Source organism: Rhamphochromis longiceps, linkage group LG4 (genome assembly GCF_057381845.1).
Source record: "Rhamphochromis longiceps isolate RC_006_pf linkage group LG4, R_longiceps_female_GT1.1, whole genome shotgun sequence".
Lineage (NCBI taxonomy): Eukaryota > Metazoa > Chordata > Actinopteri > Cichliformes > Cichlidae > Rhamphochromis > Rhamphochromis longiceps.
Window position 1 is genome coordinate 14308955 of NC_140560.1, and position 20534 is coordinate 14329488.

The window sequence follows — 20534 nt, forward strand, 5'->3', positions numbered from 1 at the left end:
GTTTCCCTTTTTATATTGAGTTGTCTCTGGATGAGGTCTCTTTGTCTCCTGCACATTTCCCAGCCTCCCCTGGTTTTTGGACTGTTCACCTTAGGACTCGGGTTTAGATCACAGATTACAGCTACTTCCATTTTGTTATATAATTATCTGTCATATGACGTGCTGTTGGGCACCACACATCATCACATCCCTGCCTATATAAACAGTAGGGATAAGTGTCTAATAATGCTACCCTTTTACTCCAATAATTACATGGATGTTTAATATATTTGAACATACCTAAAACAGTGTATCCAACCAACAATTTCAACTGTGAGGTAACAGTCCTAAGTGAAAACAAGCCAAAAGTGTGCATATTCATATTTGAGTAGGACTTTAAATGGTGAGCTTCTAAAAGCAGCGGTCAGTCATTTGGACACTGTGGAATGACTTTCTAAAAGCAGCAGAAGAAAAAAAATCGAGTCCTCGTGGCTTGGTTACTTCCCTATTTTATCAAAAACCACAGGCTGAATACTACTCGCCATGTCAAGTATTTATAAAAACCAACTATCTTATAAACACCAGTGCCTTTACCAAAGATGAAACTGCAGCAGGAGCCCATGTTTTTGAAACTCAATTGACACACACATCTCTCTAACTCTATTTAGTCAGGTCTGTGTTTGAGGAGCCTCATCAAAAGTAGCCTTTCACCAACAGCCAGTAACAAACTGCATGTTTACAGATTATTCACCGAGCTTTTTGTGGGACGTTTTCCATTATTTTAACACATCTGTGCAATGCGCAGTGAGCAGAGTAGAACTCGTGACCCGTCACACACCTAGTGCGCCTGTTTGTAGCTCTGAGTGACGGCCGCACTCTTCAACCAATGGCAGCTTCCTTTTCATTATTGCCCTCCAACCGCGGAGCCGCAGAGCGGACAAAGCCGAGTGAGAGCGGATGTTATCGAAGTACTTTCACTCAGCTTTAGTGCGTCAGTTGAAGTAGACGGTTCCGCGTTTCTGCGTCCATTAGCCTCGGAAATTAAGTGGACTTTTACTCTGGAGGTCAGAAATGAGTCGACTGCAGATACTTTGTGTGGCCGGGGTGCTGCTGCTAGCACAATGCACCGCCATCCTGAGGTAAATAACATTTATCTGCCAGTAGTGATGTAACTTGCGCGTGCTACTATTGCTATCCGTCCCTCTGACTTTAAATAAGGATTCATGAATGCTCGCGTGCTGTTGTCCTTTCCGGTCTGAGGCAGCACCTGTCGCAGGTGTACTTAAAAATATTATTTACTGCCAGTTTTGTCCACTTGAGAGGCTTCAGTGTGAGAAGGGTTTCCGTGTGGACAGCACCAGGAAGCTGCATCTTTGCGCGCGTGACTCGCGCGCGCATCCTTTAATTAAATCTCGTTTTGTTATGGCAGAGTTCCTCTTTATAAAACAAGGAGCCTGCGCCGCCTGATGAGCGATAATGGGTTGTCCGTGGATGAGCTGCGGGCTTTGGCGAAGAGCACCGGATCACCGGACAGCGCTCCATCCCCACAGCTGCCCGTGGAAAGGCTGACCAACTTCTTGGATGTATGTATCACCTGCAGGACACTTCAGTTAAAAGTTACAAATTAACAGTTCATGCATGAACGTAAATACACCTAATGTTAGTGTGCAGGTCTTATTCAAGGGTCAATCGCATATTTTAACCTGTGAGAGAGAGATTTTAAATTAAGTAAATATTAGACTTAAGCACCTGTGATAACACATGTTTTCCCACCCTTTTCTTCTTTGCTCTGTATTTGAAATAACTTGGGGGATGGAAAAAAAAGTCTGAGATTAATGCTAAGATTAATTTTGTGCTGAGAACTAGTACAGCTGAAAGACAAACTGTTATATTGGCAGTAACTCCTGCACGATCCTGCTTAACTTTGTCGGTACTGCATTGTTTCCTGGTTTTGTCTCCTTAGTCTCAGTACTATGGGATTATAAGTATTGGCACCCCACCACAGAACTTCACTGTGCTGTTTGACACTGGCTCCTCCAACCTGTGGGTCCCCTCCATTCACTGCTCCGTGTTGGATATTGCCTGCTGTGAGTTTGAATATTTATTTATTTGTTATTTTTGAAAAAAGGACTTCAGATTCAAAAGCTTTTAGTAACTTTAATGCCAAAGTTTGATGGGTTCTTTCTCTGCCCTGTGCACCACCTTTCCACAAGATTTTATGAAAATACACTGTGGTTTTTACATAGCACTCAACAGTCAGAGACAGAGTGCTATTGACTTATTGGAACCACATCCTCATTTAGATTTGACAGCATATGTGGTGGATAATGGCAGGGGCCCCTCAGGGGCCTGGGAGCAGCTCACTGGGCAGCTCCCCATGTATGCAGGAGTATGAAGTCCAACAAATCCATGAATTTTAAGTATGATTGATGGTTTTCTCTTATCAGGGTTTCATCACCGCTACAACTCAAAGAAGTCGAGCACATATGTCAAGAATGGCACAGAGTTCTCCATCCAGTATGGCAGGGGCAGCTTGTCTGGCTTCATCAGTGGGGACACTGTCACTGTGAGTTTGAGAAACACTCAGTCACTATCACTAAGCTCTTTGTTTGACTGCATTTCTCAGTTTTGGTGATCACACCATTCCTGGCATTCCTTCGAAGCATTTATTGTGTATTAACCATTCCCTCTTATTCCTTTGGCATGGATTGCAGGTTGCAGGTCTGTCTGTGCCTGGGCAGCAGTTTGGAGAAGCGGTGAAGCAGCCCGGGATCACGTTTGCCCTTGCGCGATTCGATGGGGTGCTGGGCATGGGCTACCCCTCAATATCTGTAGCTGATGTCATGCCGGTGTTTGACACGGCCATGGCTGCCAAGCTACTCCCCCAGAACATTTTCTCTTTCTACATTAGCAGGTTGGTATGCAATTGACAGTTTAGCCTTACACTGCTGTATTATTTAAACTGTGTGGAGAAGTCAGCTGTGAAAATGTGTTTGGTGTTTTTTGCTAACACGATGGCTTCTTTTTACTTTTACCTTCCACCAGAGACCCGACCGCAGAAGTAGGAGGGGAGCTGACGCTGGGAGGGACAGACCCGCAGTACTACACTGGAGACCTGCACTATGTTAATGTGACACGAAAGGCCTACTGGCAGATCGGGATGAACAGGTGAGAAGGAACCTGAGTGGCTTTGTTCTTAAAAGTTGAATAGTCCACATGACACATGACAGACTTTCTGTTCCCTGTTTGTCATGGATACTATCCGTGACGTCAAAGTGAGCGTGCATGCAGGAAAAAAACATTTCAGATTAGATTAGGTTAGATTGTTATTATTTCTGCCTACAGAAATATATGTTTCCATAGTGTGGATCTGAGCACATTAAATGCATTAAGGGTATAGGGAATAGAAGGGTGCAGGTGGGTAGCAACACAGTTTGCAGAGGGGCAGCAGCTGTGTGTAAGTTAAAGCAGTATAAGCAGTGTGACATATGTGAGATTTGCCAGTTGGATGTGTAGGCGGATGAAAGTTGGGTTTAAATGTGTGGTGAACAGCAGATAGTGAACATAAGCTCATGCCCCTTCTTTCTTGGTCCCACCATGCTGGTTCCTTCTTACCGTCCCCACAGAGTTGATGTTGGCAACCAGCTGACTCTTTGCAAAGCCGGTTGCCAGGCTATCGTTGACACAGGGACGTCCCTAATTACGGGTCCTAAGGAGGAAGTCAAGGCACTGCAGAAAGCCATTGGAGCGATCCCCCTGCTCATGGGAGAGGTAAAGATGAGTGTGTAATTACAAGCCACCCACTGCATCTTTCCACCTTGATTTTTAACTTAATTTTGACATACATTTTCTGTCCCCTTCAGGCCTTGATCGAGTGTAATAAGATTCCAACTCTCCCCGTTATCTCTTTCGACATTGGAGGAAAGACGTTCAACTTGACCGGAGAGGATTATGTCGTGAAGGTATTGACTTAAACCAATAAGAAGTGGTGTTTTTAAGTCATAATAAAATCTAATGACAGTTTTTGTAATTATTGCCCAAAAACTGTAAGAAACAATCATCAGTTGTCACATGTCCTTTAGTGGTAGTGAGGTCAAAGATGATGATTGCTGAGGGTAAGGAGTAAAATCTTTCCCCTTGTTTGCAGGAGTCTCAGCTGGGTGTGACTATCTGTCTGTCAGGCTTTATGGCCATGGATATCCCACCTCCTGCAGGACCCCTCTGGATCCTGGGAGATGTATTCATTGGGAAGTACTACACAGTGTTCGACAGGAATGCTGATCGCGTGGGGTTCGCCCCTACCAAGTAGACAATGAAACAGTTTAAGATATACTGCACTTCTCCTTTTTAACAGTAATTTCACTTTAAAAGTCCCGCAATGCAAAGTTTCATCGACAGTCTTGCTTTATTTGATTTGCAGAGATATCTGACATTTGCATGCAGAAACGAGGTTTTCATTAATCACCAAATGATTTGCAGTGAGCTAATAGGGACGCTACATTAATGACCACAAATCAAAGGAGTGATGTGAACAAAGGGACTACTACAACCCATTTTTTACACTTCTCTGTTTAAATACTTTTGATTTTTTTAGCTTTAACATATATTTTATAGAATACTATGCAAACCTGTGCATTTCAATGTCTTTGGATGGTTTAAATTTGTGTGATTTGAAGTGTGCGACACCTTTTGTACACAAAAAGCACAATAATATGAACAAAAGTACTGGGCTACCTACACATTACTCCTGCAGGAGCGGCTGGAAATCCATGCCATGAAGCTCCCAACATACAATTTTGGTGCCCATGTTAACGCCAGCAGAGGTTTGGACCTCTACAGTTACGGAGCCAGGAGAGCAATGGCAACTTTAATGCTGTCAGTGACCCCATCCTATAATTTTATATGGTTTGACTCTTTGTGGCTTGTTTTCTGAGGTATCTAAACATTTCCACTTTGCAATACCGCTTATAACTGATTGTAGAATATTTAGGAGGAAAGAATTCCCCAGGCTGCCTTGTTGCAATGGTAGCCATCCTATTACAGCACCATGCTTTAAGGTGGGGCCCACTGCTGTTGTCCATACAGTGTATATGAGGATTTGTGTAACATGCATTTTTGAATTTGATTACTGACTTTTGACAAAATAAAACTTTAAAATAAATAAATATTTTGTCACTTTTTTTTTTCCATCAGTGTGGAACCACAATATGCTTTAAGTCAAAAACAACAGGGTGCAGAATGTCATTTTCATTTTTAATGTAGTATACAAAGAGCTGCACTGTTCAATGTTCAGCTTGGGGGGGAAAAAAACAAAACAAAACAAAAAAAAACAGCTGGGAAAAGTACATAGCATGCAACATGGTTTATGGCTAATATGCACTCCACAAGGTAGAGGTAGTGATCTACTTTGGGTTTTGTTTACAACATTACAAATGTGGCACAGTGACTCCCCTAGTTGTTTATAGCATAAACTAGGTCAGCAAAGGAAGACACTTAATTTGCAGAGAAAGAAGATCTACTGTAGTCATTTTTTTGTCCACACATCCAGATCAAAGCACTTAATGAAGCACAACAAGGAGTACATTACATGTTGAACCTGCATCAGTGCAAATAAATATGACGCTCTTTTTGGTTACAAATGTACAATAAATACAAAAATATTTATTTCCCCCCCCCGTTACTGTTATCATCATCATCATCACAAGTGGTTATTAACTCGACGCATAACGGAACTATAAACGACCCCTCCATTATGTACACAATACAAATAGTGGGATGGGGACTGAGGGGACACTTACTCCATATCACTGCATTTTCTTCACTCTAAGGCTAAAAGTGACAGCAGACAGCGGTCATGTGATTATTTGGATGACATATTTTGAATACTGTTTTTGAGACTACTTGTCAGTGAGGCAGCTATAATAGTTACTCTACCGGTCACCTGACCATGAACTGATAGAATAATTTCACTTTAGAAACCCTGGCTATTACAGCTGCTGTTACATAACTGAAGATCTATGGGTAGATCCCTGTGCATCAGATCATGAGCCAAAACATTAGCACCTGTAATCTAGTCAAATATAGGACGATCTGACAGGCACACAGATCTGTTATGTGTCACAGCGGCAGTACTGATAAACAGTAGTCGTCCTCTTGACCTGCTTGATGTGGACTTGCGCTGCTCTAATCTGTGTCTGGCAACTTACACAACAGACTGGCACCGACAAGTTAATCAGGGTTTATATGCAAGCACACAAAGACAACAGGCTCTACTCTGACTGTGATCTGAGGCTTCAGTTAATACTGAGACTAATACACCAAAAGGACAAACAAAACCCCCTGCGGGTTAAAACCATGTTTGTTGTTCTTTAACTCTCAAATTGCACGAGGACAACGGCGGAAAAACTGCCAACACAAAAGAACCATCCTGCTACTAAAGACACGGAGGCCCAGATGGAGCAAGTGAATGCAACACATACTGGATATAGTTTAGAGCAATAGCAGGAAATTAAAGCAAAGGCCAAGAGATACAGCGCTTTCAGTCCTCCTGAATGCCTAACGTTGTTCCAAATTTACAGCAGGACACTAGTAATGAGAGAAAATGAACAAAATTAGGATTAAAGCATATCAGACCTGTGGATTAAAGCAGCAAACATGAGTCTGGAGATGAGCAAAAGCAAACAAAGAGCAACTTTGTATTCAATCATCACATGAATCCTCTTTTTTACTTCTCCTTTTGGGGAATTTCATCAACCAGCGACTACCCAGAAATGTCCTCTTTCTATTTATAGTAAACTTTAAAATCAGTTACCTTGGTTGAACGGTGTGGAGCAAGACATGGACATACAACTCTGTATTTAAACCTGTTCCATATTAACACATGCAAACAGCAGACGTTCCAAACACACACTTAATGACTGTTTTCACATACCCGAGGTAACGTAAAGCATACAATAAAAAGCAGCCACTGTATTAATGAAGATTCCTCGCAGATGTCATTCAGGATGATTAACGATTTATTAACTTTTGAGTTGGCATACACACACGCAGCATTACACTCTGTTCTTTGAATCAAATCCCAAAAACTGAGTTAGCAATCGGTTCATGTAACCCTGACCTGCATCGGACACGTCTGTATTCCTAAAACACTGGACTTCAAGTGTAACACATTTCAAGTCTTCTGCAGGAACTCAACACTCGACCATAATGGTGCATCCATTCTTAACTTCATTAACACAATGGCCTTAGTGAGAGCCATCAGCACCAAAAAAACCACCTCTGTTCTCTGAGATCAAAATAATATTTGGATCACAACGATACGTCTTTAATGTTAACATATCCCCAACATTTGAGTAACTGCTACTGTGTGTACGGGCCTCTGCATGTAGAGGAGGCCATGACTAATCAAGAGAGCATGTGTTGCACAAGAGAGGATTATTCCATGCACATGTTTTTATTCCCTCAACCTCGTCACAGCTCAGCGTTACCATTCAGAGGTGTGGTGGCTGTGCTGCAGTTCTCAGCAGTCCCCCGGGATCAGACAGCGCACAGTAGAGGGTATACCCTAGCTCGTCCACTTCTTGATCAGTCAGCTCACAAAACAAGTTCACTTTAGGGCTAAGGGCACACGGCAGCTTCCCAGCCTCCAAGTGCCCCACTAGCGCTCGTAGCAGCTGAAGGAAGCGGTCGGCCAGCGCTTCCTGAGTCCAGTCACCTTCTTTTTCACTGAGCAACAGGATGGTATTAGTGAGCTGGCTGGAGTTGAGCTTGTGAAGGGCAGGGTTGAGCTTGCACACAGCCTTCGCCACTTTGAGGCAGGTGCAGCGGCAGCCGCCATCCTCCTGATCTAGTGCCCTGAGCCGCGCGGTCTCGGCCACGCGGAAGCTCTGCCGCCACAGGTTTTCGTGGCGCTCTGCAGCAAACCGGTGCGGTTTGGCAATCAGTGAGGTTCCATCCTCCATCACGAGCAAAGGCAAGAAGTCCACATACAGCTTCCTGTCCGTCTCGTACTGTACCTCCAGAGTCAGCGTTTCGGCGGGAACCACAGGACGGATGATATAGTCGAGGACACTCCCTATAGCTGGCCAGTTAATAGAACCTGCAACAAGCTTCTCAAAGACTTCAAGCACTGATTTCGGGGAGAGATAACCTCCGACCATGCATCGGTCCCAATAGCTGCTGCTCCGAGGGAAATATTCCAAATTCTCCCTACGGACAAGCCAGAAACCTGGGACATTCATGATCGTGTCCTCTCCGGGGATGGACGACCACAGATTCTTCTCCAAGACAAGAGGCACCATGAGCTGGGCGTGGTCGGCTGTTACAACCTTGGAGGCAGAACAGGGGAGAATGGTTTCCAATTAAATGAATGTGTCATTATGAAAAAAACAATCCCAAAAATAAGCGCTCTTACCTGAAGGTCATCGTACAGACTGCCACTGAGGTACATCTCTCTGAGCGGCATGTCAGGCAGTTTGGCATGAAGAAACACTCTGAGCTCAGCGCAGATGTCCAGCGCCGCCCTCCTGGCCATGGCCTGCTCCTCAGCAGGGATGTTGACATTATTTTGGTAGAATTCCCACAGGTGTTCTTGCAAAGACAGACGCATCCGGGCCCGCATCATATCCGACCGGGTGGCATCGCTTCTTCCCACAGCAGCTCGACCCACAGCCCTTCGCAGACAGTCTGGGAAGAAAACAAGTTACAGATGCATTGTTTTAATAAGTGCAGCAGGATTTTGTGAGATTTCCTCATCTGCGCTTTCAGGAGGAAGCGATGGGTAAAAGTGTAATAGGATGGGAGTGGCACGGTTATGTTCCCTAAATATTCTAATATGACAGAACTAAATCTACGAAGACTAACTGAAGGGGCTTCTACAGTTTCTATAACATTACAATTAAAGATTAGTATAAAACAGCTGGGTATCTAAACTTAAACGAGCCAGCACCCACTGTAAAGGAAGAGCAAGAATCCTCCAAACAGGCTGTCTGTCAGCAGATTATACAAAAACATTTAAAAAAAGATGAGAGCTGGCCGATAGTCTACCTCATATATAAGTTATAAATTAAAGGACAATTTGCTTCCCCTCACCTGGTTCAAAAGCATGTGAAGAAGTGGGCAGAGACTGCAGTGACCTGCTAACTGTGGACTTCATGTCATGGTTTAAAACCCTCGGGGACGACCCCATCCAGGCAGGCTCCTCCCAGCTTCTCTTTCCTGTCTGCTCCATCTTTGTGGGGCTGGTGGGAGCACTTATGGCACGATCATACATCTGCACATAAAATTCATTGTATTGGTATTAGTTAGTCCACCCCCGCACCACACACACACTTTTCATGATAGTACTCACTCTTTTGACGGCTAGTGTTGCAATGCCAAGCATGGCTGCCCCTCCCACCCCCAGCACAAGTTTGGCATTTGAAAGCATGAAGTCAATAGCTGTTCCAATCCCATTATCATCCTTCTTTCCTTTTCGGTCTCCGTTCACCCCCGCCATCCTGGCACTGGGAAAAAAAAAAGAAAAAAAGAAGTGGAGTCAGGATGCCTAGGGTGGGAAGAGCCAAGAAATCAGTGGATAGCTCATCACCATGTGATCTTGTTTACATCACTTCCTACAAACTAAACCATTACAAAGAATGTCTGTTTACTCCTGACGTTTTACGTGTAAACCCACCTGGAAGATGTACCTTCGGACAACCTTTAACCCACCACCTGATGGCCCCTGATCCCCTTCCTCCTACATAAGCCCACCCAGTCGGCTGCTGAGAAAGAACCGGCCCCTTTTCAGGGCCTCCTCCTTATCTTCTGGGACCGTCAGTGCCTGGCAGCGGCGAAACTCGCGAGCCACGGCGCGGCGATAGTAATTCCGGTCTGTGTACTGAAGGTGTCGGCCTGCCCGGAGCAGCGCCCTGTAGAGCTCCAGCACCGCACTGCGAGACCAGCTGCCCATCAGGGATCACACATGGAGAGGAGGGGGATACCCTTGCTCCTGTGCAAAGGGTGAGCACAGGGTAGATGATTAGAGGACTGAAGTGATAGTTAGAAATGGCTTCATCCGTGTAAAAATCCAACCTTTAAAGTGGAAAACCAAACATGCCACACGCTGTAAAAACACAGCTGCAGCGTCAGCTCAGACTGCCACGTTAGCCTCTGTGTAAACCTAACCAAGCAAACACTAAAGCTCGCAGTCTGTTTTCTGGCACATGTTATGGGATCGTTTCATCAGCGAAAAGAAAGCGTTGCCGTGTTACATACCGAGGCTCACTAGTCTTTAGAAAATGGCTGGATCAAGTCACATCTCTTTGTAGCACAACACGCTAACTAGCTGCCGAAGCAAGCGCTGACCTTACTTTCAGCCAGCTTTATGGACAAAATATGGTCATTGAAACGTTTGTGCGAGCGAGGATAAACGAGCCACACAAAGACACAACAAAACAAATCTAAGCCACCTACTTCTCAGGAAAAAAGGACCAAAGATAGTTTGTCTTCTGGGGGAAGCAGACCTCTGCTCTAGCCGGGGGTCAGACTCGATAGTGGAAACCGGAAACAAATAGTCTGCTATTCATACAGTATATCCGGGTCAGTTTTTAGTGTTTTTTTACGCTTTTATTTTGAATCAATAACATTGTCCGTCGAATTATATTTTTAAGAAATTGTGCCTTAATTTCAATTCAGTTTTAATTTATTAAAATCACAAAGACACAACATTTATTTATTTTTAATTTATTTATTTATTTAATAATAATAATAATAATAAATTTAATACTATGAATCTATATTGAAATAAGGTTATAGCTGATACCTGTGTAGTACTGAGGTCTTAAAGTTCAAAAAGGTGATGTTTTTCAATTTTGTGTTTTCACTATTTTGCTGTGGTAACAGCAATCTCCAGACAAAGAACTTTTTCTTAAACTTGATTTGGAAAAGGGTTTTATATATATGTCTGTTGTATCTAAACACGGGTAATGTAATGCACTGTACACCGGAGCTAGTCAGTCATTTCTTATCCAAAATGCTGCAGCCACATTACTGACTGGGACAAAAAAAGAGAGCTCACATCACTCCGGTGTTGGAAGGCTTTTTGTACGTTACAGAATCAGGTATAAATTGGCACTATTTGTGTTTCAAGCCTTAAATGGTCTCGCGCCTGCAAATGTGGTGGATATGCATCCCGCATTTAAAGCTTATTTCAAATGGAGCTCATGCATTTGCTATCATTGCACTAAAACTCTGGAATTACCCTCCAGAGAGACCCTGGACAAGCATCAGCTGTGGCTATTTTTAAAAAATCTAAGCCAAAGATATACTTTTTCTTTCATACTTTTCTTTCTTTCATACTAAACTGCTGATTCTGGAATTCTGTCTGGAGGATTGGTTGCTGTTTCATGTTAAAATTGTGAATGCATGTAGCATAATTTTTTGTCCAAGTGTCACTTTTTTCTAATAAATTTTATTGGAAGGATGGATTAAAATTGACAAACAAATAAACATTTAATTAATATTAAAAGATGAAAACTGATGCACTCAATTTTAATGCAATCAAGAAAGAACTTTCTGTAATTTTTCTCTATTGTGGAGAACAGTATGTATATATATATATATATATATATATATATATATATATATATATATATATATATATATATATATACATACACATTCTCCCAAAGACAAGAACTAACAGACTTAAAAACTCCTTTGTCCCACACGCCATCAGACTGTTTAACTCCTCCCTGGAGGGGAGAGGGAGGGGAAACAGGAGGACAAAGGAGGGGGGAACAACTAAGCTGTAGTGCCTCTTCACCTCACTGTGCAATACCTTTTGTGCAATACTTTTGTAAATAGTCAACGGTGCAATAGACTCAATACTTGAAATGTGCAATTCACTTGTATTTTTATTTTTATTCCTATTTATTCTATTTATCCCCTTCGTATATTTTATTTATATTGTCTCTGTATTTATATATATGTGTGTGTGTGTGTGTGTGTATATATATGTATATATATATATATATATATATATATATATATATATATATATATATATATATATATATATATATATATATATATATATATATATAATATTCTGTAACTCTGTAACTTCTGTCGGTGCTGTGCTTTTTTGGAAATCGAATTTCCCAGAGGAACCCACCCGAGGGATTAATAAAGTTCTATCTAATCTAATCTAATATATATATATATATATATATATATATATATATATATATATATATATATATATATATATATATATATATATATATATATATATATATATATATATATATATATATATATATATATATATTAGATTAGATTAGATAGAACTTTATTAATCCCTCGGATATATATATATATATATATATATATATATATATATATATATATATATATATATATATATATTAGATTAGATTAGATTAGATTAGATAGAACTTTATTAATCCCTCGGGTGGGTTCCTCTGGGAAATTCGATTTCCAAAAAAGCACAGCACCGACAGAAGTTACAGAGTTACAGAATATTATATATATATATATATATATATATATATATATATATATATATATATATATATATATATATATATATATATATATATATATATATATATATATATATATATATATATATAATATGTATGTGTATGTAAGACTTTATAAGAACATCAAAGTCATGATCTTTTTAGTTGCATCAACAAATGTTTATTAAATCAACAATAAACCAAATAGCTCTGAGCAATGTGAGACTATTTGGAGAATCAGTGAATCCAACCAACTTTGCCAAATGACACTGAGGCAGCTGACACTGTTATCATTTTAAACAGTTGATATATATCATTAAACTATCTTAAACAGGATTATTAACGTATTCTGATTTTTTTTCTGATAAACTCCAATGGCATGAAAACATATATCTCTTAGTCTCAAGAATGTAGATCTCCTATGAAAAGGGTCAATTGGATACATCAGTAATCCATACGAATCTGTCACTGATATTTATTTTGGATCCAATAGTTCTTTTGAATATCGAGCATACTGAGTGCAAACATCAGTGAGTCACGATCCATTTGACCTCAGCAAAAACATTTACATAAAAAGGTAATGTGATAGAAACAACAACAAAAAACACGACATCATGGAAAAAATATAAAGAGGTGACACTTAAAATAGTATACAACGTTTATGTAAAGTCATCAAATTATCACTCAATTAAAATGTATTTACTTACTACAATTTAAACCCAGTAAATAATGATTTTGTCAATAGTGAAAATCAGTCTCATTACAAGAACATGTATACATAATTCAAAATCCATTAACGGTTCATGCATTTCCACACACATTAATGCTGTGATCTTACCACTCTACATTTAAATGCATATTTTTTCTTTTACAGCTTCTGCTGGAGTTGTAAAAATTTGCAGAGTGTCAATGACCAGGTTGCACTAAGGGAGCTCTAAGAGATTTCTTCTGTCCAAGACATATGTGGAAAATTCTAGTAATCTAGGGATTACTGAAACATTTTCATGGTACAATTCCACATGCATTATAGCCATTTTTCAAGTCAATTTCAATGGCTTGAAAAATGTGGAAAACTCATAATCAAGGCATGTACTTAACCCCTTTCATCCTGGGGATGATATGTATATCCCTGATATCATCATGCTGGAGCAACCAACACAAGTAGCGCTCGGTCCCCATACCCCATCCACTGGTGAGGAGTGGTTTCACTTGGCGCATGTTAATGTACCATTTATAAGATTTCTCTGACACTCCATGATGCCTCAGAGCCTCTTGTACGATCTCAGGAGTTGAATGGCGTTCACCAAGACCTACAGTCTCACCCAGCCCCAGCAAAAGGTCGGCAGCTTTGGCTTTGCGTTGCCCAGTGCCCTCCACATATGCTTGGTAGAATGGAACTGCCAGATGGTCCATCTCGGTCAGCCAAACAGCTCCACCATATTTCTCAATTAAAACCCGCTCTCCTTTACGTGTTAACTTTCTGCCAAAATTCGGCTGACCATCTTGGACCCACTCTAAACAGTCAGCAGAGGGCATCATGGGGATGGACTGGTCTAGAGAGACTCTTGAAAGTCTGGATTTTCCCTCCAGCTTACTGAGCAGAGCTGTGACATGTGCAAGGGTCCCAGCAGTGTTCAGGATTATATCTGAGTGTTTCTTCAACATGGACTTGGTGAGATGAACCAAGTATCCCTCTGCTATGGACATTGCATTGTCCATGTCACCCTGCAGTTCACACTCCACATGATAGAACTGGTTTAAGTGTGTGGCATCAGGATCTTCCCCTCTGAAGCTGGGAGATATGTAGTAGGTCCCTGGCAGGTTTTCCTGGAAGCGAAGGAAGTATTCCAGTACAAATTGCATTGAGTCAGCAAGGTACACACCCTGGCCCAGGAGATTGACAGAAACTGGCTCTGAGTCAGAACCCAAGCCCATTGGTGAGGAGATGGTGTCAGTGGTGAGAGGTGTCAGAGCATATGCGTACTGGCAGGAACTGTTGAAGTATTCCACTGTGCTGTGGAAAAGAGTGTTTTGGATCTTGAAAAGGTTTCGATACCACTGGCTCTTGATGGCTGCCATGGAGTGAGACTCAGGATCTGTCCAGGAACGAGCAGGCTTGCACTGGGTAATTTTCAAGTGGATGGTTTTGAGGGTTTCAGAGTCAGCGGGTGGGCCATTCAGTGATGAAACATATCCAGGGTAGCTTTGGAAGCATTCTGTTTGCAGCTCAGCAGGTTTAGTGCCATCTGGTGAAGGTAACAGAGGGATCAACTTGGCATGAGCATAGTCGATCTCAAATCCCTCAAAGATCAGTGCAACACTTGGAGCTTTCATCCCCTCTTCCAGCAGTCGAGCAACTTTGTAAGTGGCCAAGATCAGTGCTGTGTAGTCAGGTTCCTTCAGTTTGAAGATGTCACTGGACAGAGGTTTGCGTGGCACCACAACAGTTAGACCAGGACTGTTTGGATAAGGTGTCAGAAAGGCAACAAACTCACTGTCTTCCCACACTCTCCACTGTTGCTGCTCCCCACGAACAATGCGACTGAACAGGTTGTCATTGGATAGGTCCCCCAAAAAATCATAGCAAAAAGGTGCATTTGGTGTTGGCAGTGCACTTCTAATCTTATCTTGAACCCGAGCCAGTGTTTCATTATCCCAGCGTGGACCACTTTTTGAGGTGCAATAGCCAGGATTATAAGCGTGGAACTCTTCTTCACTAGCAAGATGGGGCTGCCATTTTGGCTCTAAGCCATGAAGAGGGAGGAGTCTGATTTGTGCTGGCTCACCAGGACTTGGATTGAATACCAAGGCACAACGTTGCACTCCCAGTCGCTCACATAACAAGTTTGAGACAACTCTTGCTCCTTGTAGCATAGCAACAAAATCAGCTGTAGCTAAGTGGAAGATGCTGCTTGCCCCACTAAGAGTTTTTCTAGTCAGAATCGTTGCTCCAGAGATCCAGGGTTTGAGATTTAGATAAGCAACAAGCTCATCTGTTTCCCAGATAACATTAGGGGGATCTCTCAGGGGTCTGAGGACCTCTACTCGTGAAATGCCACAAATCATTGAGGCCACAAAGATCACACCAGCATTTGTCTCAATGACAGCATCACCTTTAGCGTCCAGAGCAATGATTCCAGCACAGATCTCCTTCAGATCTTCAGCTATCACTTCTCTGCACGCTTCCCTAAGGCTGTGGCCTTTATGATGGTATAGACTTGCTATTTTCTGAGCAACTGTGTTCCTCAAAAAAACATCCCCATCTCCAGAGCAGGTAATGGCTAACTTTTCATCAGCATATATACCTGCTCCTACTACTGCTGTGTCCCCAACTCGCCCTTTCAGCTTTCCTACCAACCCGCCTGTAGAGGTTGCAGCAGCCAATCTATTCCAGCGATCCAAGGCCACAGCACCAACTGTCTGTGGATGATTGTTTTTGGAGTTTTTTCCACTACTGAGTTTTGCAGTTAACTCTCTGTGACGTACATCAGTGTAGAAATACTCAGGGCCAACGGGCTTCTGCTTTTCCTCAAGCTCTTCAAGAAACTCTTCAACTCCGTCTCCCACGATCAGTGCATGTGAGCTTTTATCCATTACACACCTGGCTGCTTTTATTGGGTTCTTTAGACTTTGCACACAGGCAACAGATCCTGACTTCTTTGTACTGCCATCCACAATGGTTGCTTCCATTTCATTTTTGCCATTTTTGTTAAATACAGAACCTTTACCTGCATTGAACAGAAAGCAGTCTTCCAGAGCTTCCACTGACCTCTGAACTGCATCCAGACTACTGCCACCTTGTTGAAGCACTTGGGATCCGAGAGTTAAGGCTGTTTGTAGAGCAAACTCAATGACCCCTATTACTTGGGAGTTCAGCATTATCTCTTCTCCAGCACCCCCATGAATCACTAGAGTGTAGTCTGGACTCATGCCAAGGGTACTACCAGCAGTGCTTTTGTCTGTGCTCTCTGGATAATGAATTTTCTCTCCATTAAGTTTCTCTCTTTGACCCTGCTGAAGTAGACACTCAAGGGCTCCCATTTCACTTGCAATGGCATATCTAACAGCTAGAAGCATCAATAACTTCAGGTTCATCTTGAGGTTTTGTTGGAGCTTGTCTAGTGCAAGAGCAAAGCTACCTTTCCCATTAAGCACAATGCGAACCTTGTCCCTCTTCCCAAGGTAGGTTACAGCTAACTGATCTTGAGCATAGACATTTCCTACTCCGCACTCTACTCCTTCCATGAGATCTGTACCTGTCAGATACACAGATGGACACCCAAAGGGGTCCAGGAACCTTTTCAAGGGATTTTCAGATGGCAAAGCTCGGCGCAGAGCAGCTAGGTGGGGGCCAACACCTTGACCACTTTTGGTGTTTTTTATTAGCTTCTTATGCTCCAGAAATGCAACATGGAACAACTGCAGTAGGTCAGTAGTGTATTGGATGGCGTTATCTGGACCAATGCAGGATGCCAGGGCACCTACTAACTGACGAGAATGCGTGGTGATTGAGTATGTAGGGTCACAACGACCATGTTTGTAGTGGCGCATATGGGAAGGTGTGACAAGTATGTGATTTGAAGCAGCTTCTCCAAAGGTCTGCCTCATGGAGAGCTGCAAAGAGAAGTTGATCCAGGCATCATATAGACCTCTGTGCCCTCTGAGAGTAGAGAAGACATCAGGATAGGAGGAGATGTCAAAGGTGAGAACTGGGTGGTTTGTTTTTAAATCGAGGCTCTGTTGGGGGGTATTTACACCCTGTAAAGGGAATGTTAGAGGATGGGGACAAACAGAATTAATATTGTTTACTGCAACAGATCCAGTCATGTTTTCAGTGCCAGTATGCAGTGGGTTTAAGTCAACAGTCTCCGACAGATCATACACATGTTCAGTCACAAGCCCAGCCACCATCCCATCCACAGCACTGTGCTCAAACACCATTCCAGCTGTGCAGTTTTTGAACACAACCAGGTTCAACACCTGTCAAAAAACACAGAAAAGAAAGGGATTATTTTGGGTTTCTTTGCCCTCCTTGACCCTGAATTGGATAAGTAGTATAAAATGGATGGATGGATGTCCTCTACAAATCAGCAAGCAATAAACAAATTATTTAATTATAACTCTTAATTACTACTCTGAGGCTTTAAATCTTTTAACAGTTGTTAAAACTATAATAAAGTTTCGCAGTAAAGAGCTAATACAGCTGAACTAAGCTTGTTCTAGTTTCCCTCCATTACCTTGTCATAGTATCTCAGAGATGGATTGTGTCCTCCTCCTCCCAGCCTCACTGCATTGAGGATATCAGCCAGTTCAGAGGGTGCATCATAGTCTTCCAGACAGAGCGTAAGTATAGCACTCTCCATCAGCCTCAGTGATGTCAGTGCTGTTCCTCCTTCCTCAAGGATCTTTTCCCTTCTCGCAGCCCAGGTCTTACGCTCCAGAGCTGTGAGGTTGCAAATGGATGAAGGATCATTTTGTTTCCCTGCCCTGGGTTGATCCATCACCTGAGCAAGCTGGTTATAGATGTCAATAAATGACCGCGCAGAAACTGGCCCACCAGTGCTCGGTCGCCACAGTATGTCAACAGGGAACACTCCACCAACACAGGTAATGACAGCATGGAGGCTGTCAGGGAAGATCTGCAATTACAAAGTCTACAGATTAGAAAATATTTGATATACATTCAGTAGGTTAGTACATCAATAGATAAAGAATAAAGTCTTTTAGGATTCATCAAGATAGTTGTACTGCTATTAATCTCACCTTAATTTCATCTTGAACCCTCCCAGGAATACGGGTGGCAGCGAATACTTCAGCCTGCTGGGTATGCTCCATTGGAATATTGCCTTCCAATAAGACGGGCTCACTGTAAAGCTTTGCTGCTGCCCAGAGCAGAGCAGCTGCTCTACTAAGCTGGTTACATTTCTTTGCTTTAGATGGAAGAAGAACTACAGGGAGTGCTGTGGAGATGGGGAGAGGGTCAGCACAAGACAACAGACCTCTTTTGAACTGCTTTGTCACCCAGTTCTCTTGGCCTGCAGCACTGGTTGCTAATTTCTGCTGGGCTTCTTCAAGGAGCTCTCTTTGTTGTTGCAACGTACTTTTGAACTCTGGGTAAAGATCGGGTCCTAAAGTAAGCTGCAGAACACGGCTCACTTCTTGCAAGGTAACATCCAGATCTGGAATGGGGTAGTCGAGAAGGGTCATCCTGTTAATACAGAGGAGGCTTGACAAAAAGAAAGAAAAAGAGAGAAAGTCCATGACCGCTCCAGGTACTTTGTGAGATTTTCCAAGCATGCAAAGAACCAAGACTGATCTTGTTTTTTTTTTTTTGTTTTTTGCTTTGTTTTATTATTTTCTTCAAGCCCTGTGTACAGGAGCTGCATACAAAAAGATATTTTGTGAAAAGGGTTGGCGTAATAAGCAAATGCTTCAGCCAATACCTTTTGATTAGCCTTGTCTCATGCTTTCTTTCTTTATGGTGGATTTTTGTACTGTTTTCACTGTTTTTGTTTTTTTTCACTGAGATTTGAATTTGAATGCTAATCAATAAAATCAAAATCAAAGTCAAAAATCAAAGTCAAAGACAAAAAGAACCAGATACCAATACTTGTGCACATTTATCAAGTCAGAAGACTGATGGATTTAGTTTAAACAAATGGGGCTGACGTAAAAGCTGTAGAACACTATTCTTGCAGCACAGTTACTTTGTAATACAGTATGTCTAAGTAATATGACAGTCAAAAGTGGTTTTTAAATCACATTTTGTAAGGATCTAGAGGTTTGGTTTATAATTAGATATTTGTAAAATTAACTAAACTATGCACTTTCTGGAGAACCTGTAGGGGAATTGTTGCTACTGCTGGACTTCTCCAGCAACACACAGCAGACCTTCAGTATGTGTGTTTAAAAAATTGGCAGATTAACACAATTTAAAACTGGGAACAGCAGCTTAAATACTTGAAGCTGTGATGATTTGTTTAAGCTGGAGTATGACCTGACCTGGGATAACTGTCCTAAAAGTATGTTTTTGTTCCCATACTGTAACCTCAAATGCAAAATCTCAGACAGTTCAGGATAATGACATGCAGATGGTTGAACTGGTTTAAAGAGGGTGAAAATGTGTGTAGATTCATTTCAAGGAGGGCTCTATAATCATATTCAACTGTCAGTCTAAGAGAGAAGGACAAGTTGTAAAAGTATCCATCAATCAGAGACAGAAAGAGGAGATTCAGATCCACTAAAATGTTAAAAATGTGGTCATAGGAGCAAGACAGGAAGAGAGGTCATTTCTGCTTTTCTCCCAAAAACCTTGAATATCTTATAATTGGTCTCAGAGAGGCAGTTGGATATCATATTGATGCATGCTCAATCATCCAGGTAAGTAAATCCCCAAAAGTTGATTCTGTTCATCTGGACGTAGCGTTTTGTGGGCGAAGCGTTTCATCACTCATCCAAGTGACTTCTTCAGTCTCAGCTGACTGCAGGTTTCCCCAATCTTATAAACTGTACATTTGCATAATGACTGAAACCAGCACCACTGAGGGAACAATGGACTGGGAGGTCAGTTCCTTGGGTCCTGGCCTTGCAGTCAGCTGAGACTGAAGACGTGGGGTAATACCACCATAAATATGTAATCAGGTAAGGTTTTCTAACACAACATTTAACTACATACACATGTGGTATTAAAACCTTTGTAGATCAATGTATTTATAATTATTAATTACCAGTTACCAGTTCTGTCTCTCTATATTCACATGTTCCTATTTTCTGCTAAGCACTCCAGGGAACTATCTACATGAACCACGTGACCACCCCTGACATAACTCTTACCATTCGAGGGCCCTGCTATGGATGTAACTTCTATCAAAGCTAGCTAACATCCATAATGGTAAAATTAGGAACTTTAAACAGAGCTTGACAAACAAAAATGTGACATTGCATCTTTTGTATAGAGCTTGTACCCTAAGCTGTGCCTTTTGTGTTTGTACTGATTAGAAAATGTTAGCTTATCAACATAGAATGATGAAT

The 20534-nt window shown here is 41.8% G+C and overlaps 4 protein-coding genes across 5 annotated transcripts; 1 reads left to right on the forward strand and 3 right to left on the reverse strand.

Annotated features, from left to right (window-relative positions):
* The first annotated feature begins 921 nt into the window (after positions 1 to 921).
* Positions 922 to 5134, forward strand: napsa (napsin A aspartic peptidase). The gene is made up of 9 exons (XM_085403416.1): positions 922 to 1118; positions 1409 to 1562; positions 1943 to 2066; positions 2427 to 2545; positions 2694 to 2893; positions 3025 to 3147; positions 3606 to 3750; positions 3843 to 3941; positions 4127 to 5134. Exons 1-9 carry the CDS (start codon positions 1051 to 1053, stop codon positions 4286 to 4288), a joined length of 1194 nt encoding a protein of 397 aa, XP_085259542.1. The 5' UTR covers positions 922 to 1050; the 3' UTR covers positions 4289 to 5134.
* Positions 5135 to 5265: 131 nt separating this feature from the next.
* mief1 (mitochondrial elongation factor 1) lies at positions 5266 to 9475 on the reverse strand. The gene is made up of 4 exons (XM_085403415.1): positions 9329 to 9475; positions 9070 to 9250; positions 8393 to 8664; positions 5266 to 8306 (listed from the first exon to the last, which is right to left on the reverse strand). The coding sequence occupies exons 1-4, from the start codon at positions 9473 to 9475 to the stop codon at positions 7470 to 7472; spliced, it is 1437 nt and encodes a 478-aa protein (XP_085259541.1). The 3' UTR covers positions 5266 to 7469.
* Positions 9476 to 9715: 240 nt separating this feature from the next.
* Positions 9716 to 10542, reverse strand: LOC146671231 (mitochondrial ribosome and complex I assembly factor AltMIEF1-like). 2 transcript variants are annotated; one of them, XM_085403417.1, is made up of 2 exons: positions 10432 to 10542; positions 9716 to 9967 (listed from the first exon to the last, which is right to left on the reverse strand). In XM_085403417.1, the coding sequence occupies exon 2, from the start codon at positions 9926 to 9928 to the stop codon at positions 9716 to 9718; it is 213 nt and encodes a 70-aa protein (XP_085259543.1). In that variant the 5' UTR covers positions 9929 to 9967; positions 10432 to 10542. The 2 variants fall into 2 exon arrangements, with proteins under 2 accessions (XP_085259543.1, XP_085259544.1); XM_085403418.1 differs by having other exon boundaries at positions 9716 to 9964; positions 10428 to 10509.
* A 2252-nt stretch (positions 10543 to 12794) lies between these two features.
* Positions 12795 to 18721, reverse strand: LOC146671232 (uncharacterized). Its single transcript, XM_085405144.1, has 3 exons — positions 18267 to 18721; positions 17741 to 18142; positions 12795 to 17483 (listed from the first exon to the last, which is right to left on the reverse strand). Exons 1-3 carry the CDS (start codon positions 18708 to 18710, stop codon positions 13584 to 13586), a joined length of 4746 nt encoding a protein of 1581 aa, XP_085261270.1. The 5' UTR covers positions 18711 to 18721; the 3' UTR covers positions 12795 to 13583.
* Positions 18722 to 20534: the final 1813 nt, after the last annotated feature.

Bases quoted from the DNA above. Each gene is read 5' to 3' on its own strand.
- napsa (XM_085403416.1), top strand. From the start codon at position 1,051: ATGAGTCGACTGCAGATACTTTGTGTGGCCGGGGTGCTGCTGCTAGCA. The intron at 2,067-2,426 runs GTGAGTTTGAAT...TTCTCTTATCAG, and splicing joins CGTGTTGGATATTGCCTGCT to GGTTTCATCACCGCTACAAC. The intron at 2,546-2,693 runs GTGAGTTTGAGA...CATGGATTGCAG, and splicing joins TCAGTGGGGACACTGTCACT to GTTGCAGGTCTGTCTGTGCC.
- mief1 (XM_085403415.1), bottom strand. From the start codon at position 9,475: ATGGCGGGGGTGAACGGAGACCGAAAAGGAAAGAAGGATGATAATGGG. The intron at 9,251-9,328 runs GTGAGTACTATC...TTTTATGTGCAG, and splicing joins CAACACTAGCCGTCAAAAGA to ATGTATGATCGTGCCATAAG. The intron at 8,665-9,069 runs GTGAGGGGAAGC...TTTTCTTCCCAG, and splicing joins TTCACATGCTTTTGAACCAG to ACTGTCTGCGAAGGGCTGTG.
- LOC146671231 (XM_085403417.1), bottom strand. From the start codon at position 9,928: ATGGGCAGCTGGTCTCGCAGTGCGGTGCTGGAGCTCTACAGGGCGCTG.
- LOC146671232 (XM_085405144.1), bottom strand. From the start codon at position 18,710: ATGACCCTTCTCGACTACCCCATTCCAGATCTGGATGTTACCTTGCAA. The intron at 18,143-18,266 runs GTGAGATTAATA...TTGTAATTGCAG, and splicing joins GGGTTCAAGATGAAATTAAG to ATCTTCCCTGACAGCCTCCA. The intron at 17,484-17,740 runs GTAATGGAGGGA...GTTTTTTGACAG, and splicing joins CTCTGAGATACTATGACAAG to GTGTTGAACCTGGTTGTGTT.